The 18,462-nt window shown below is 38.3% G+C and overlaps 1 protein-coding gene across 2 annotated transcripts in view; it reads left to right on the forward strand.

The window, feature by feature from the left end:
- TBC1D22A (TBC1 domain family member 22A) overlaps positions 1 to 18,462 on the forward strand; it is a 123,323-nt gene that overhangs the window by 13,350 nt on the left and 91,511 nt on the right. For both annotated transcript variants that reach the window (XM_083365105.1, XM_083365104.1), the window contains 3 exons: positions 878 to 1,215; positions 2,492 to 2,668; positions 14,511 to 14,581. In XM_083365105.1, coding sequence (XP_083221231.1) covers positions 878 to 1,215; positions 2,492 to 2,668; positions 14,511 to 14,581 — 586 coding nt within the window. The remainder of the gene's footprint in view (positions 1 to 877; positions 1,216 to 2,491; positions 2,669 to 14,510; positions 14,582 to 18,462) is intronic.

The following is an 18,462-nucleotide window of genomic DNA, read 5'->3' on the forward strand; positions in this document are numbered from 1 at the left end:
ATTCAAAAATTGTTGCCCTATGATACATTGTTTCACTTGTTTAAAAGTTCACGACAACGTGAATTTTAGTAGTATATAGATTGTAGTAACTCTGAGCATATACACTATATAGTATTTTATGCATGTAAATTATAATATGTAAAATGTTTTTTAAAAAAAACAAAGTCAGTCTTCTGATTTAACTTTTTCATAGTGTGATTTTTAATCTACATCTCATGTCTGTGAAGTCCAGCATTATACTGGAACAATCTAAGGCTGTAATATAACAGATTGACGCTCTTTGTGATATTTTCAAGTGGCATGACAGAGAAGTTTAGTTTGCACAATGGTTATTCACAGTGAATATAAGCAAAATATATGTGTCCTTGAGGAAGATGTTATGCTGCAGGGTTAACATCTATACAGAATTATTACTTATAATTGTTAATTGAGATTTGTCTCTCCTTTTTCTGTTTTGGCTTGTTTTATTTTAATAGTTACAGCTGAGTAAATGAAATAACATGGAAATTCTGGACAGCTATTTTATCCAGAATGGTATAGGGCAGGGGTCGGCAACCTCAGCTCTTTTATGACTCATGGACTTCAACTCCCAGAATTCCTGAGTCAGCTATGCTGACTCAGTCCATGAGTCATAAACGAGCCGAGGTTGCCTACCCCTGGTATAGGGTCTCCTGCTTGTGGAAAAGGGTTGGATTAGAAGACCTCCTAGGTCCCTTCCAACTCTTGTTATTCTGTTATTCTCAAAATGACATCTGAATCTGCTTGCTTTTTCATCAGAAATATACCACTTTTGTCAGACTGAATTTTTCATTAATTTAAATTTTATAGTATTGCAAGGGTTAGTAACAGCTGCTTTTTGTTTTGTTTTTTTAAACAGTTTAAAACAAGGAACCAAGCCTCCTACGACCCCAGTAAAAACAAAGAAAGTCAGCACATTTCAGGAATTTGAAAGCAACACAAGTGATGCCTGGGATGTAGGCGAAGATGATGATGAACTTTTAGCAATGGCTACAGAAAGCCTCAACAGTGATGTAGTCATGGAAACGGCTAACAGAGTAATTCAGAATCACAGCAAATTACAAGAGCAGCACAAATTGCAGGAGGAACAGACAGAAAGGGAACAGCCACAGAAAAATTCTGAATTGCCTTCTGCTGCATGTGGTGACAACAGACTGATTAAATCTGTCAGTGAAACAAATGCCTCAAGTTCTGCAGGTATATTACACTTAACAAACTCAATTGCTACCCTTTGCTTCCCTGGCTGAATCCCAACAGTTGTTCCTGAGCACCTGATTGAAAGGTCATGCTGGTTTTCCAAGAATGAAGTTGGAAAATGGCTAATAGCTCAATTCCGATACTGTGAATATTGAATTTATTATCCCGACACACGTGGAATTAATCCCTCTTAGTTCTCCAGGAACATTTCTCTGGTAGGAAAAGTGGGAAAAATCTACTTTTCCTATTTTCAGTATGAGAAAATTGTGAAACAATGGGTTTCTAGCAATTATATAAAATAGCAGTACTGTACTTTCTTTTTACAAGTAAAATACTTCCTTTCTTACAAAAGGAAATTTCAATATGGTACTCCTTAGTTTTCCCATCTGCTTCTTGACAAACATAAGGTTGATGGCAGGATAGATCTATTCCAGTGATGGCGAACCTTTTAGAGACCGAGTGCCCAAACTGCAATCCAAAGCCCACTTATGTAAGGTGGGCGTGGCCCTTTGGGTGGGCGTGGCCCATTGGGTGGGTGTGGCTGCAGTGGTAACAGCAGACTGGGTGGGACTAAAAAGTTCAATCAATTCCAACTTTGCGAGATCTTTTTTTTTCCTGCGAGAAGTTGAAATTGATTGATTGAACCTTTTTTTTTTTTGCACATGGTGCAGGCGAAAAGCGAAAAGGTTTTAGAGCCTTGGTGGAGCAGTGGGCTAACGCCTCCTTAAGTAACACCAGCTGCCTGCAATCAGTGCAGGTTCGAGTCCCACCAGGCTCAAGGTTGACTCAGCCTCCCATCCTTCCGAGGTAGGTAAAATGAGGACCCAGATTGTTGGGGGCAATTAAGCTGACTTTGTAATAATGCCGCTTGGGGTGTGTGTGAAAGCCCTAATAAGCAGGCATATACATAGAATGAAGGCTATTGCTAAGCTTGTAAGCCGCCCTGAGTCTTCGGAGAAGGGCGGGATATAAATGGAATTAAAATAAAATAAAATAAAAAATAAAACCCAGCTGAAGGCTTAAGACTCGGGCGAGGGCGCGTGTGCCAACAGAGAGGGCTCTGCGTGCCACCTGTGGCATGCGTGCCATAGGTTCGCCACCACGGATCTATTCTTATTCCTGGTTTGGAGGTAAAGGGATAAATACTGTTATTTGTAGCCAAAGGTTTATTGAAAATACATAATAATACTGTATACATATTTTAAAAACATCTGTTCTTTCCCCCATTTCAGGTTTAGTCAACCTTATGCCCTTTTCCCCCTGTTATATTTTCTAGATAACTCTAATGCAAATACTTCTGTGCCAAGATCTCAATCTCTTCCGCAAGCCTCTACATATGCACCTACTGGTGGGGTTGCAGATAATTCCTCTGGTATTCATGTATTACCTGAAAGAGAAGCATTACGATTAGATAAATTCAAACAGCTTCTTGCTGGCCCCAATACGAACCTAGGTAAGTATTCATAACCATTAAATAGCACATTAGATTAAGGTCTCTGATAGTTGTGAGAAAAGAGTAGGTGTTCCTCCTTAAATATGGAATTTGCTCTTTTCTAAAATACATATTGGAACTCTCTTACTGTGTTCTACTCTTTTTATTTCTTTTGGTTTAATGAAAAGGTAGGTGGTCTATTTCAGTATCTCTTCCAAGGATTTTAACTGTAAGTCTACTGTTGAGCTTTTGTTCTTAGATCATGTCAATATTAGTGTAACATTGCTGTTTTAAGGATATCTGGGTGAAATTTCCTCTAAAATGGCTTGGGAAAGAATAAAAACAATCAATATTACAGGGATAGGTGAAAGATTTTAACTGGATCCCCAGAGATCTCATCTCTAGGTAGATTATACTCTTCCCAGACCTTTAAGCAATAGTTTGGAAGCCAAATGGAATGCAATTTCTTCTTTGTGCCATAAAATGTGACTGTTATTTAAACTGACACAAAAAATGAGAAAGCCAGAATTTTGCAGGTATCTACTTGCATAATTTTACTTAAAAAGAGCGTCCCTCTTTTTTAATCTCTGCATAGGGAGATGTTTAATTTTTTTATCCACGTTCAGAGACATGGATGGAAAATGGGTCTACATTTATATGTACCTTGGTCTATTTTTCTCTGGAGATTTTCTTTAATTACCATAGGATCTGATGTAGTAGTAGATTTCACAAGCATTGATTCTATGAGCATGTAAATTATACTTTAGACATTTATTAGATAAAGAGTTTACTGGGTCTCCATCATAGCCCTGGTCTAGAATTTCACCAGCTATTGGACTGCTCTGAGGCGAACCTTCACCCAGGTTCGCCTGGTGCGCCAGTTGCGGCCCTATCTAGACCGGGATGCCTTACGTACGGTCACTCATGCGCTTGTGACCTCTCGTCTTGATTACTGCAACGCTCTCTACATGGGGCTACCCTTGAAGACCACTCGGAGGCTCCAACTGGTACAGAATGCAGCCGCGAGAGTTGTGTTGGGAGTTTTCCGACACTCCCATGTCACACCTTTGCTCCGCGAGCTGCATTGGCTTCCAGTTGTCTTCCGGGTGAGGTTCAAGGTGTTAGTAATGACCTACAAAGCCCTACATGGCATGGGTCCGGAATACCTTGGGGAGCACCTGCGGCCGGCGTCAACTTCCCTCCGCCCAGTACGCTCCCACAGAGAGGGCCTCCTCAGGGTGCCACCGGTCAAAGAATGCCGACTGGTGGCCCCCAGGGGGAGGGTGTTCTCTGTGGGTGCACCGGATCTTTGGAACCATCTTCCGGTCGAGCTCCGGATGGCGCCCGATCTCCGCTCCTTCCGGCGCGATCCTAAAACCCATCTCTTTGAACAAGCTGGCCTGGCCTGATGGGATGGGGTTGGATTTTATAAATGGATTTTAACTGTTAATCTGTATTAATTTATTACGGGCACTGTTTAATTACTTTTTAATAATTTTTAATTTTTGTATCTTGTTTTTATGTATTGCCCTGTTCACCGCCCTGAGTCCTTCGGGAGAAGGGCAGTATACAAATTAAATAAATAAATAAATAAATAAATAAATAAATAAATAAATAAATAAATAAATAAATATTCCTGATTAACTATAGTTTAATGGCATGTTGGTGATGGTGATAATGACGAAGAAGAAGAAGAGGAGGCAGCAAAAAAGTGTTCCTTGCAGGAGGTTTTTTTTTTCCATTCACCATGGAAGAATGAAAGTTTTACGATCTTATCTATATGTTTCATAATAAATGCCAACATCTTTTTCACATATCCACATGCAAAAAATGTACATATTGTTTTTTAGTAAACGGGAACAGGAACAAATTTCAGCTTTGTGGACATGTCAGTTTTAGGAAACCTTTTACGTGTTTTCTATATAAATGTGGAGGGGAGGAACTGTCATAATTATCACATAAACCGGTAAACTTTCTTGATAGTACAAGAAAGTTGATATATCAGCCTATACGGTATGTTATGGACTTGCTTGGGATACTGCACTTTTTCATAAAGAATTTGAAAATACTTGCATCATGTTTTTTATAGAGCACAATAGAACAGAAGTGTTATGTGGCAGATTAACATTCCATTATATTTTTGGATTGCTGCCTTTGCTAATTGTTCAATTGTAGTGGCCTAACATTTTACTTTTGCTATTCTTATTATAAAATTCTGATGAAAGTACTTTTTGAAACTATTTGAATTAAATAAAATATCTCATTCTGTGTCATTTTTCTTTTGTAAGAAGCCATTTTATGTCCTTTCACCTTTGATCCCTCTCCAGACTAGACAGTTTGTCCGTTGATAACAACCAGGCATTGATGTTTACTTTATTCTCAAGTTAAACACACAACATCAAAACATTTTGCATATATTTCAACTTTTGCAGCTGCTATGTTCTGCTACTTAGTCTTTCTGAGCTCACTCTTTAACTCTTTTTAGTATACATGTCACATTAATTAACAAATCCAGATGTTAAAGAAAATTCAGAGATGTGGAGGGTTAGGACAGCATATAAATATTGTGGAAAAAAGTAATATAATCTAGGATCAAGAACTTATTTAGATAGCTATTGAATTTGGAAAAAAATGTAAAAGAAAGCCGAATTCAATATTATGGTAGAATGTTAGATGATACTCAGAAGTATGTCTGGGTTTGATATTTCTGTACATTATATTGGAGCCTTAGAAAATTCAGAGATGAGGGTTAGGACAGCATATAAATATTGTGGAAAAAAGTAATATAATCTAGGAACAAGAACTTATTTAGATAGCTATTGAATTTGGAAAAAAATGTAAAAGAAAGCTGAATTCAATATTATGGTAGAATGCTAGATGAGACTCAGAAGTATGTTTGGGTTTGATATTTCTGTACATTATATTGGAGCCTTAATTTACATCTGTAAACTTTAGTGGCAGTGGAAAATATCCTACCTCTGTGTACTCTATGAAACATGGTAGTATGATAAGTTACATCTGGTTTTTTAGATATTTTTATATTAATAGCATAATATATAGAGAAAATAATCTAGACTTAACTCAGTTTGCAGTGCTTTACTGAAGAGAAGAAATTAGCCTTTTTGAAAAACAGCAATACCAAAGTCCATCTAGCCTCATAAGAAAGTGCTAGTGATATGGGATATTTGAAAGGCCATGTCTCCTGTGGGATGACTGAGAAGAATGAATGAGAGAACCATACATGTGTAAGAGAAGAAAGAACATGTATGTGTATGTGTGCATGAGGAAGCAAGAGGCACAAGAAGCAAGCAAGGCAGCAAGATATCTTTCCATATGTGAAATTGTTCTGTATCTTATTTCTTATTAGTAGAGAAGCTTTCATATGTTTCAACAGGCCATGCACTCAGATGGCAAGTTTAAAGCATACCAGCAGTGTGATTTCATATCTCTCATTAAGATCAAATTATTACACATAAAAGTGAATCTTGAGGTCTGAAAATGTTGAAAATGTTGAAATATGCTGATACCTGGAAACTAATAATGATCTATTTCCGGACGTGGCTGGGTTGCAGATTTAGTTTTTATCATTTAGTCTGTGTAACAGTAGTTATTTTAGAACTGTGATGATACTAGGTTTTATGAGAATTACATAACAAGGGGAGCTTGGTCCATCAGTTGAGATCAAGCTAAAGTAATGTTGAGTCCTTCCTTACAATATCTTTCTAAGTGAAAATAGGTCCTATTGGTCAGAGCTTAGATAAGAATGCATAATCATAGCTCCTACTGCTATGCTTTGTCTTTGTAGGATAATGCTAAGAATACTTACAGTATTGTTTCTTATTTCAGAAGTTTAGAGAAAATATTATGTATGCCTTTCTTGGTGACAAATGGCCATGAAACTTGGAATGATTTAATTGGTTGCCTGTCCACTTTCATAATAGCTAATCTCAAATGTCCTTTTTCTGCTCTCTGAAGCTCTCTGGTCTAGCTTCAGTTTTGTGGCTAAGGTTGGGATGCTCCTCATCACCCTCAGTGGAAGAGAAATTTAGGAGCAAATATTGAATTGTTGCTTAAAACTCTCTGAACAAGTTAACTTTGAAAAAAGCAGTAAATATTTATAAATACGACCCCCAATTTCATGAATGGGAAAGAGATTCCATGAAGCACTAAAACTGCAGATCAGCAGTGTACCTATATTTCAACAATTCTCATTTCTCCTGGTAGCCACTCATATTTCACATTCTCTTAATGGCCTTCTAAACAATCTGTTTTCATTCAATGACTAATCTGTGTGATGCCGTTTTTGTTTCTTTCACATCTCTATTTCATCTGTTTTACTAGAACATTTTGTGCTTCATTTAAGTTTGCTTTGTTTGGTTGAAGATTGCTTTTCAAGAATATAATGTTTTGGGCATGCTCCATTTGTCTGATACTTCTTAATTTCTCAGTCCACATAGAAAAAAATAAGTATAGTATTGACATGGATTTTTTAAAATATGTATAACAGAATTGTTTTTTTAAAAAAGCAGTTAATCTGGTTACCCATAGCAATATGAAGCTATTTATTAGATCAATCTCTATGCTGTTTAACTTCTCAGATACTGTTGGGGGAGCTGCTGTTCCATGAATCTGCATTGTTTTAGAAGAATATTCTAGTTCTTTGGAGTTAAATTAAGATTTTTTTTAATAAGAATTTGAAACTTATAAATCTAGTTTATCATGTCTGTCATTTAATTGTTCATTCAAATCACGTTACAATTTACAGTCAGTGAAGTAACTGTTTTGTGTCAAAAGATAAATAATGCATGAGCAAAAATTGTGGGTTCCCTGAAACTTATACAGCCAGAAATATTACGCTTAAAGGGAAATAATAGAAGAATGCTTTTCTGTTTAGAGCAAAATATTGTGTGTATTTAGTTGTTTGGTTTCCAGCAGACCTCCAGGCTAGCAATGACTCCTATTTGAAGCTGAGTTTAATTTTTTATAATAGCAGAGGAACAAATCTCCATGGTAAAAGTATAGTTCATTGGTATTTATTTCATTGTAATTGTATTGTGTTAACTAAAAGTTGCTGAATTGAAACAGCACATAATGAATGTATCCAGCTCAGGCTGGAGAAATATTACAGATAGGTAAATTATGTCTGTTTTAATTGAATGTGAATGCTAATTACAAGAGGTTACAGATATGCATACATTTTATATCCTGTCTTGGATATTTTTTAGAATTTAGCAATATGCTTAAGTTGTTCGAATGGAGCTCTTGATATTGAAATATTTCCTTCCTAGGAAGAGAAAAAAAATCCTTGCATCAGAAGAGTGGTAAATAGTTCATTGCTTCAGGAAAGCCTGAGATTATGTTCTTGTTGTGGTATGATTTCTTTAAAAAAATCATTACTTATTGGGGTGAAAAATTATTTTGTTTCTCCACATTAATTGGTTAATTATGATTCCAACTTTTAAGTAAGGGATTAGGTATTTTAGTGTTTGTCTGTCTTTTGATCTGGTGCTTTTTTTTCTTTCTGGAAAAGTAGTTTTAGTCACTGCCTTTAATGGTATAATATATTTCATACTATCCGTCTTTTTAGTAGCTGTCTTGAACTTTTCATGTGAAAACTTAAATATGTTTTCTGGAATACCTAAGTGTTCTCTGAGCTTGGTTGCTTGTTTGCAGACATTTTATTACCCGACTAGATAACATTATCAATGACAAACAAACAACCAAGCTCAGAGAGCACCAAAGCCTCCACATTCAACCCTGAGCTATGTATATCCTCTTCTATTGAAAACCGCTTTGCCTCAAGTCAGATTAGTTAAATAAACCTGCAAACAGTTATATGATCGAATGAGTCTTATTTGGATCAGGTTTGTGCTTGTTGCATGATCTAGAATGGAACATGGGAACTATTCTTACTAAAGTTAAAGGCCATATACTATGAAAATAGAGTAAAGTCTGTTTTCCAATAAAAGAATAGCATTTAAGCCTATTTTAAATCAATCTATAGCGTCTTATAGTTGCTTAAGAAAGAGATATTTGCCTTTTAAGCCTTGCATAGAAAGGAATATGTACCAATGCAAAGAACTCAAAGGGAAAATAAATAAAAATCCTCTTTCTTCTTTCCTGCCTACCTACAAAGAATCTTACAAAAGTAACTACTGCATTGGATGAGCCAAAACATCTAATGCTGTTCTTCTTGCAATATATATCCAATATTTATCTCTTGTTTCTGTTTAGCAGCTTGCATTCAATGGCATACTAATTCTGAATGTTCCTTGAAGCCGCTGTTCATATACCAGTAGCACACACACATTCTCATTGTCTCTCCTTTACATAGGGAGCATCTGTGCATAAGCCTCCGTAGGAGAGACCCTACCAACAATTGTGATTAGGAAACAAGCAGACTTTTAAAAAGCAAATTATGATGCTATTAAGATGAAACACGTTGATAGGAACCGCTTCCCCGTGCCCTAAAGGATGAATTCTCTATTGTAGAATTTCTCTCTTGACCTGTATGGCTAGACCTCATAAATTTAATTTGATAAGACAAAGATGGTGACTTGAATGATATTATTTCTGGACATATTTTAAATCAGGCTTTGAGGCAAGTTGAAGTACTGAAAACATTTTGATCGTTTTCTTGGATGACCCACACAAAAAATTGGATGGGTTCCAAAAAAAAAAAGGAGTTCAGCACATTTATATTTTCTGAATCTGTTAGTGGATTTCAAAACAATCAACCATAGTATCCTTATGAGACACCTGTGGGATTGGACATTGGGAACACCTTTTTATACACATTCTATTTCTTCTCAGGACCTTGGTAGAGTTGGAGGCTGCTATCCCATTCCTAAAAAGGGACGCGGTGGCTCAGTGGGTTAGGACGGTGAGCTTGTTGATCAGAAGGTCGGCAGTTTGGCGGGTCGAATCCCGAGTGCCGCGTAACAGAGAGCACCTATTACTCGTCCCAGCTTCTGCTAACCTAGCAGTTCGAAAGCACGTAAAAATGCAAGTAGAAAAATAGGGACCACTACGGTGGGAAGGTAACAGTGTTCCATGCGCCTTTGGTGTCTAGTCATGCTGGCCACATGACCATGGAGACGTCCTTGGACAAGTGCTGGCTCTTCGGCTTTGAAACGGAGATGAGCATCGGCCCCTAGAGTCGGAAACGACTAGCACGCATGTGCGGGGGAACCTTTACCTTTACCTTTTTTTTATCCAATTCCTAGGCCTGTGGTGGCACGCAGAGCCCTCTCTCTGGGCATGCGTACTGTCACCCCAGTCCTAGGCTTTCAGCTGGGTTTTGTAAAACCTTTTTGCTTTAGACCTCTGCCGCCGTGTGCAAAAAAAAAAAAGGTTTAATCAATCAATTTCAACTCCTCACGGGGAAAAAAAAAAGATCTTGCAAAGTTGGAATTGATTGATTGAACTTTTTAGTCCCATCCAGTGTGCCACGCCCACCCAATGTGCCCTGCCCACCCAATTGGCCACGCCCACCCGGCACCCGACGATACATAAGTGGGTTTTGGGTTGCAGTTTGGGCACTCAGTCTCTAAAAGGTTTGCCATCGCTGTCCTAGGCTGTTGTTTTGATATGTCCCATACAAACCACTTGTGGGGATTGGGCTATTGGTAAATGGGAAACTGGATCCAGAGGCTGAGGTTCTCCACAGGTTTTCATTTATCCTGAAACAGGCATGTTGGCTGGTGAATTGTGGGAATAGATGTCCACCTATCTTACAGTTGTCAAATTTGAAAAACTCAGATTTAAGGAATTGATATTGACTAGTCATTTACATTCTAAGCAGCTTAGGGCATTATTACCTAAAAGACCTCCCTCTCATACTCCTAATTTGTTCAGCTCTTCAGTTCTGTTAAAAGGCCCTTTCCTTAGCGAAACCCTCTTAATGTTTCGAAAAGGGGAAATTCAGACAGTCTTTGAAGTCTTTTAAGCTCACCTTCCAGTACGTTCACACTTTGTAGCAACAGTGTCTGCAGTCACTTGTGCTCTTGTCCATTCCTTTGTTTTATTCCGTTCTTGAATCTAGTGAACTGTGTTGTTTGGTTTCTTACAGATTGAATGTCAGAGTAGTGTCTTGTTTCTAGAATCTTGTCAATAGAGTTCAATTGCTTTTGTAGCAGTTTCTTTTCTAGTCCTTTGACACTGGTTAAAATTCCTGGGTACTTATTAAATGTGACAGTCCTAAACAGGAAAAGAGCAGCAGCCAAAGAAAACATCTAATTCTGTGCCTGTCATATCTTTGCTTCTTTCTCCCCGCTCTACTCCCAATACCTCTCTGTTTCAAAAAGAAAACAATGTGATGTTGAGGCTTTTGGTTAAAAGAATTGGAACATGTTTCTCATGTGCCTGGGTATTTGAACTACAGGTAGTCCCTCTTTAGAGACTGCCTCGTTTAGCGACCGCAGTTATGACAACAATGAAAAAGTAACTTTGCAAACAACCCTCACATTTATGACCTTTTCAGGTTTGTAAAGCAAAGAAAAACTAATTTAAAATCATAAAACACAGTCACGGTTTCACTTAGTGACTGCTCCACTTAACAACTGAGTTACTGGTTCCAGTTGTGATTGCTAAACAAGGATTATCTGTGAGCAGCTAGGAAAAGAGATACAGCTTAACACTTTTTGAATCTGCATATTCTCTGAGTCCATCACTGAGATTTGTTTCCATCAATGTTGTTTTCATCCTAAGTCTCCTTAAATGAGTCAGAAATACTTTGTCTTAATACTTTGAAATATAATAAGACATATTTAGTTGCAGACATCCCCGTGGAATATGGACAAGGATGACAGTCAGTTCCTTCAAAGACAACATGTACTCTGGTGCTAAAATGTAGTGGAAACAACTGTCTGAGCTGGGTCCAACCTTTTTAAAAAAATACTTTTATGGGGTTTCTTTTAATTAAAATTAAAAACAAAAAAAATGTAAATACAATTTAAACAGAATGAAACATGTATAATATAAATCTAATGATTATCTAACAGACCGTATCTCCTATTATCAATTTGCCCACAAAGAAAAGACAGAAATCTCCCTTGTTCCCATTTTTAGTCATTGCTTGAAACGATGGACATATACTGAAGTTCCAAATGGCTAAGTTGCAAACATGTTATAGTGGTGTTTTTATACTTTTATATTCTAAGGCAGGTCTAGAGCTCACAATCTTCTGGCTTGTAGGCCAGCCCTTAATTAGCACCCCAAGTTGGGTTTTATTCAGCCACTATATTTAAATATAAATGTATTACTGTAGTGTATTCCAAATGTAGGGACGCGGTGGCTCAGTGGGTTAGGACGCTGAGCTTGTCGATCCAAAGGTCGGCAGTTTGGCGGGTCGAATCCCGAGTGCCGCGTAGCAGAGTGAGCGCCTGTTACTCATCCCAGCCTCTGCCAACCTAGCAGTTCGAAAGCACGTAAAAATGCAAGTAGAAAAATAGGGACCACTACGGTGGGAAGGTAACAGCATTCCGTGCACCTTTGGTGTCTAGTCATGCTGGCCACATGACCACGGAGACGTCCTCGGACAAGCGCTGGCTCTTCGGCTTGGAAACGGAGATGAGCACCGGCCCCTAGAGTCGGAAACGACTAGCACGCATGTGCGGGGGAACCTTTACCTTACCTTATTCCAAATGTATTAGTCATAATAAAAAAGAGAGATAAAAGAAAAATGACCTTCATAAACAAAACAAGTTCACTTGATTTGACCATATTATTTGAAAAGTTTTCTTCCTTGTCTTTTTGAGGAAAAAAATTTCCAAATTCAAATATTGACAAAAATCCACAAGTCCACAAACTATTGCCGCAATTCAGATATAAATTCCTTCTCCCAGTTTTGTATGATAATTCTTTCAAAAAGCTCCCGAGAAATCTTAAATTCATGGTGTCTTAAAAGATTGCAAATATTGAAGAAAATAAACAAGGGGAACTACCCTTTGCCCACAGTGATCTCTCCAGAATCATAATGTTTTAAATGTTATTTGCAATATCCAGTTTACAAAAGGCATTTTTATTTGCCTCTTTGTATGATCAAAATAAAGTAATTTCATGTTGGGACATTTAAGCACTTTGTTCTAGAAGTGAGGTAAATAAATAATATCAACTTAATTTTAAAAAGATGTTTAAACCAAATTTCTCTTAAAACTCTAATCATTATATAAGTTCAGAAGCAAAGTTAATATTTGAATAACATAGACTAAATAACTATTAAAGCTGAATAAACTGCCAAGAAGTTTGACATCTTTTTCAGAACCACCTTGATCCAGTCTAGTAATCCTGTGAGAAAGCAAATTTGCCCCCAGACAGGTTTAGATGCTAGCTGTAAACCAGGATTTATTCCATAATGTAAGTTTTTCACTGTTAAAAGATAATTATATTTGAAACCTAATATTTTTGAATTGTATCTTGTTATTGTTATTGTCTTGAATTGTTAAGTGCAGGCACTGAAATCAATTCTTATGCAACAAAGAATCCAATCACAGAAATTCTTTGATTTACATTTCAACAACCTTTTAAAAGGTAGGCATAGGAACTTGTGTAAGAATCAGAGATAACCTATAATTTTATAAGGAAATTACTTTTTACGGTGGTTCTCCTATCTCCTGGGCCGTTTGCAGTCGGTGTTGACGGGAGGGCAGAGATCCACCCCAAGGCCTCTCGCTTGTGGAGTCCCTCAGGGGTCGGTTCTCTCGCCCCTCCTGTTCAACATCTATATGAAGCTGCTAGGCGAGGTCATTCGTGGTTTCGGGGTGGGGTATCATCAGTACGCTGATGATACCCAACTTTTTTTCTCCACCTCGAACCAACCTAGCGATGCCCTCGCCGTGATGTCCCGATGCCTGGAGGCAGTCCAGGTCTGGATGGGGAGAAACAGGCTTCGTCTCAATCCTTCCAAGACTGAGTGGCTTTGCGTACCGGCATCTCGGACTAACCAAACTATTCCACCTTTAATGATGGGGGGTGAGGTGTTACCCCCCGTTGATAAGGCTCGCAACTTAGGCGTCCTCCTGGACTCACGGCTCAATTTTGAAGATCATATACGAACCGTGACCAGGGGAGTTTTTGCCCAGGTTCGCCTGGTCTGCCAGTTGCGACCCTACCTAGACCGAGATGCCCTACACACAGTCACTCATGCGCTCGTGACCTCCCGTTTAGACTATTGCAATGCTCTCTACATGGGGCTGCCCTTGAGAACCATTCGGAGACTACAACTGGTGCAGAATGCGGCTGCGCGAGTTGTGATGGGGGTTTCCCGATACTCCCATGTAACACCTCTACTCCGTGAGCTGCATTGGCTTCCGGTTGCCCTCCGGGTGAGATTCAAAGTGCTGGTGATGACCTATAAAGCCCTAAATGGCTTGGGTCCGGGATATTTGTGGGAACACCTGCTGCCAGCATCAAGCTCCCTTCGTCCAGTGCGCTCGCAGAGGGAGGGTCTTCTCAGGGTGCCGCCGGTAAAAGATTGCCAGCGGATAACACCCAGGGAGAGGGCCTTTTCTGTGGGTGCGCCTACCCTCTGGAACCAGCTGCCCGTGGAGCTCAGGACTTCCCCTGACCTACACTCATTCCGCCGGGACCTGAAGACTTGGCTCTTTGAGCTCTCTGACCCAGGCTGAGAATTTTAACTGAGGTTTTATTTTCAGGGATAATTTAATCTTTTAATTCTCTTTTAACTTTGTATTTTATATTGATATGTTTTTAAAATGCCCTGTAAACTGCCCTGAGTCCTTCGGGAAAGGGCGGTATATAAATCTAATAAAATCTAAATCTAAATCTAAATCTTTAACTCCAATGTATTTTCATGCAACTTTCTTAATTAAGTTTGCTCTTTTTCTTTTGGCTGGGCGAGTAGAAGAATTGCGGAAGCTGAGTTGGTCAGGAATTCCAAAACTTGTACGACCAATTACGTGGAAGCTCCTGTCAGTAAGTACTTCAGGATTTTATGATGATGGTGTTTGTCTGTCATGTATAATTTTGCTTGAATCACCACTGTTAATTAGCATTACAAAAGAGTATGACCAAAATAACACTGTTCTTTTTCAGTTTCAGGGCTCGATTGCCATTAAAGAATAGAGTAGTAAATAATGATAAGTGATAATTCCCCCCTTCCATAAATATTCTATGATATTAAACAAAAGTATAGTTTTTTTATCTGTCTGTTCATCTGGGTGTTTAATTACAAAATCTTCCTGTTTCTTGATGTTGGTGTTTAGCTAATATTGTTTCCTTCCCTCTATGAATATATGTCTCTGCTCAAGAGCACATGGTTCTGTCTTGCTAAGCAATTTTTTATGTTAGATTTTTAAAATTTCAGATTATACATCTAGATTTTTCCCTCCCAAAAAGAAGACTGAAATTAATTGTATGTGTATGTGCATATGTGTATGTTAGAAAGAAAAGAATCGAGCACCAGGATAGAAAAATAAACACTTTAATATGCAAAACACTTAGCTTTCATCGGCCAAACTGCCAATGTCATCAGAGCAAGAATAGGAGTATGTATATACTTTTTCACAGAAGGAATACATCTTAGGGGAATCGAGCAGGTCTCCTGCTCCAGCAGGGGGTTGGACCACTAGAGAACCTCCAAGGTCCCTTCCAACTCTATTATTCTACGTTCTCATAAAATCAATATTTTAACCAAAACAGAAGATACATTTTAAGGTGCTACCTGTGATATTGCAGATATCTGTAATTAATATAAAAGTAATACTGATTTGAAATCTGTTGGTCTTACTGAGAATACAGTAAATTAACCAATTCGTGCACCAATGTACTAGTTAAATGAAAAGAGTTCCAAACACATTTTAAAGGCCATCAGATTTTCATAGAGATGAAGGAGAGAGCCGATTCTAGAGTTATAGGGCCAGGTCACGGAAATCTGGAAGCCTGGAGACCCTGGCTTTAGAACTTACTTAGGGATGAGTGTAATTGGGTGGGGGGGGGAAGAAGTAACATGATATGAAGGTTTGTTCCTTGAGTCACAAGTACCAGAAAAGTGTTCTAAGCCAGAGGCCCCTAACCTGTTGGGCACCAGGGACTGGTTCTGTGGAAATTTGTTTGTGTGTGTGTTTGTGGTTTTGCACGTTGTCTAGCTCCCATGTATGTGCAGATGAAGCTTCATTCAGTTGCCCAATTCAGGTTCCTAACAGGCCATGGACTGGTACCGGTCTGCGGGCTTGGACCCCTATTCTAAGCTGTTTGCATAGGGAATAGTGAGGCACCTTCTGGTATAACAAGCATGAAATAACTTGAAGGAGCCACTACAATCCAAATGATACCACTCTAGGCTAAGATCAGGGGGTGGCAAGGAATTCAGGAAGACCTTTTAGGACCCCAGTGCGGTAACCTAAGGATGAAACTCCATCCTCAAATCCTGTAAATACCCATCAAATGAAAATGTTCAACTCTTGTTGCTGTTGTAAGATTGTAAAGGAAAATAGACCTGGCCTCAGAAATGAGGAGGGAATAAGCAAAAGGGGATTAGCCTGCCTGAGGGGAAAAAAACCTCAAAATACCCCCACCTTGATTTTGTTTGGCATGGAGAAATTCTGACATGCTTTCAAAATTCTGTTCTTCTGGCCTACAACACTAAAGACCATTCATAGAATCCTTTTGACTCTTCCCTGACTTTACCTACCTCAAAAGGATAACAAAAATCAATAAACAGGAACGAAGTCAGTTAATCATTAATTGTCAATACCCTAAGAGGCAGAGGAACCTGGGGCAATCTGGAAATTGCAGAGACAAATGGGGTGGAGGAGAGAAGTACGTGAGGGAATGGGAAGGACAATCAGGTCTTTGTCTTATCTATATTCAGCTTCTTGAGCAAAGGACATCCCAAGTCAAAACAGTAATGCAACATGTTTGGCCATGTATCTTCATCAAGAATCACAAAAGGCTGATAGAATATTGTCAGTGAAACAGTGGTACTGAAGCTATTACCTATGAATTGGCATATTCCAGGGAAGGGTATAAAGGATAAAGGGAGGATCCAGCATTGACACCTGTCATAAGGGAAATCTCCTGAAGGTGTAAGTCACTTTGCAAACAAATCAGAAGGTAGACAAGGGTTGAATCAGTAAAGAGGTCCATTATTGATGCCCAGGGACAATAACTTGGAAGTAGTGTCTATGGTCATAAATATGAAATGCGACAGTCAGGTCCTAAAGAGTCAGCCTAGTGTGAGAACTTGGGACTTGGTCACCAAAATAACATTTAGAACTTGAGAAAGTGCTACTTCTATTGAATGTCACAAAATGCTAATTGATATGGATCAAGAAGGCCATTGGAAGACAAATAGAAATTATTGTGAGAGAGCAGATCTGACAAGAACTTTGGATTAAAAAAGAAAACAGACATACAGTTCAGTATTGTGATCACAAAGAGGAATCCAGAGATCAGGGACAAAGAAGGCCATCCTTAAAGGAATCTGGGAAAATCCCATTGGATAATACAATTTGAATGTCTCCTGGTGTATAGGTGTATTCCTTGTTTGTGACAATAAACAAGGCTGCTGTATTTTTTGGAGCCAGAAGAAGAAACTGTACAGTGATTCATGCTTCTGGCTAATGTATGTATTTGTGGTTGTAAAAATAAAAGTGAGCTTGATATAGGATATTGAACCTATTGATTCAGAGATACAATGCCTGTGTTAATCTTGAAAATTGAGTGAGAGAAGACACATCTGCGCTAAGGAAAACATTTCTATCCCATGGAGAGTTAAATTTACTCTTACAAATTAAATTGTTTTTAATGTTAATAATACTATCCTATACATAAATGCAAACTGTTGACACGAAGTGAAGTCTAGAATTTAATATTTAATCTTACATAAATCCATGCAACAGGATATTAAATGTCAGATTTCATCTAAAGTCATAATGTAAGCTAATGTAGTATAAAAATACCTGGGAAATATTGGATCTCTATGAATGCATGTGCACACTTTTAACAAAAATGCTTAGCTGGTGCTGGAAAATAGAAGCTGTGCAGATGTCACTCCTCCAGCTAGTTAATCTGACTTCCAGGGAAGGTATAAAGGATCAGATAATAGTTTTTACATCCTGTTATTTAAATAGAGATTAAATAACAGCTTTTCTGATTTGGCTATAATGGTAATTGAGCTTAACTTTCCCTGGACAGTTCAGTAGGTAAAAGGAGTGAACTGAATAACCAGACAGTAGATTCCCACCCCTGTCTTAGTGTAGATCTTAACAGATTGCATCTGACTTTTTCCTCATGGGCTTGAAGTCATCTTTCCTAAAACTTAAGATTTATACAGTATTTAAGTATTGTATGCCTGGTTTTATTGTCCCTCACTGCCATAAATTCTAATATGTGTGGTGTAGTTGTTAGGCACGGGATTAGCATTGGGCAGATCCGGGTTCATTTTGCAAAATGAATCTGTTAGCAAGCAAGACAAAAATGTATTAGTTATTTCATTTGTAATAACTGCCAAGATTATCTGAAATTGCCCATTACTTCTGTGGCATAACACAATCATTTTATGTTTCCAGAAAGCATAATCCACATCTTCGAGTTAGTTGCATTAAGAACTTAAACCGTGCTTTACTGGATCAGGTCCCTGACTTGTCTTCTCCAACATTGTCTGTTGGCCAACCAACTGCACAGGGCAATTCACTCATCCTCCAGCAGATGGTCTTCAGAGGCAGTCACATTGGCATTGAGGCTAATAAGCTATTCATCCTCATGATTTCTGTAGATTGGTCCAAATTTTTTTGAAACCAGCCAACCCAGTAACCAGCGCCTCTTTTTGTGGTGGCAAATTCCAAAGTTTAATT

Source organism: Vipera ursinii (genome assembly GCF_947247035.1).
Source record: "Vipera ursinii genome assembly, chromosome: 6".
Classification (NCBI taxonomy): Eukaryota; Metazoa; Chordata; class Lepidosauria; order Squamata; family Viperidae; genus Vipera; species Vipera ursinii.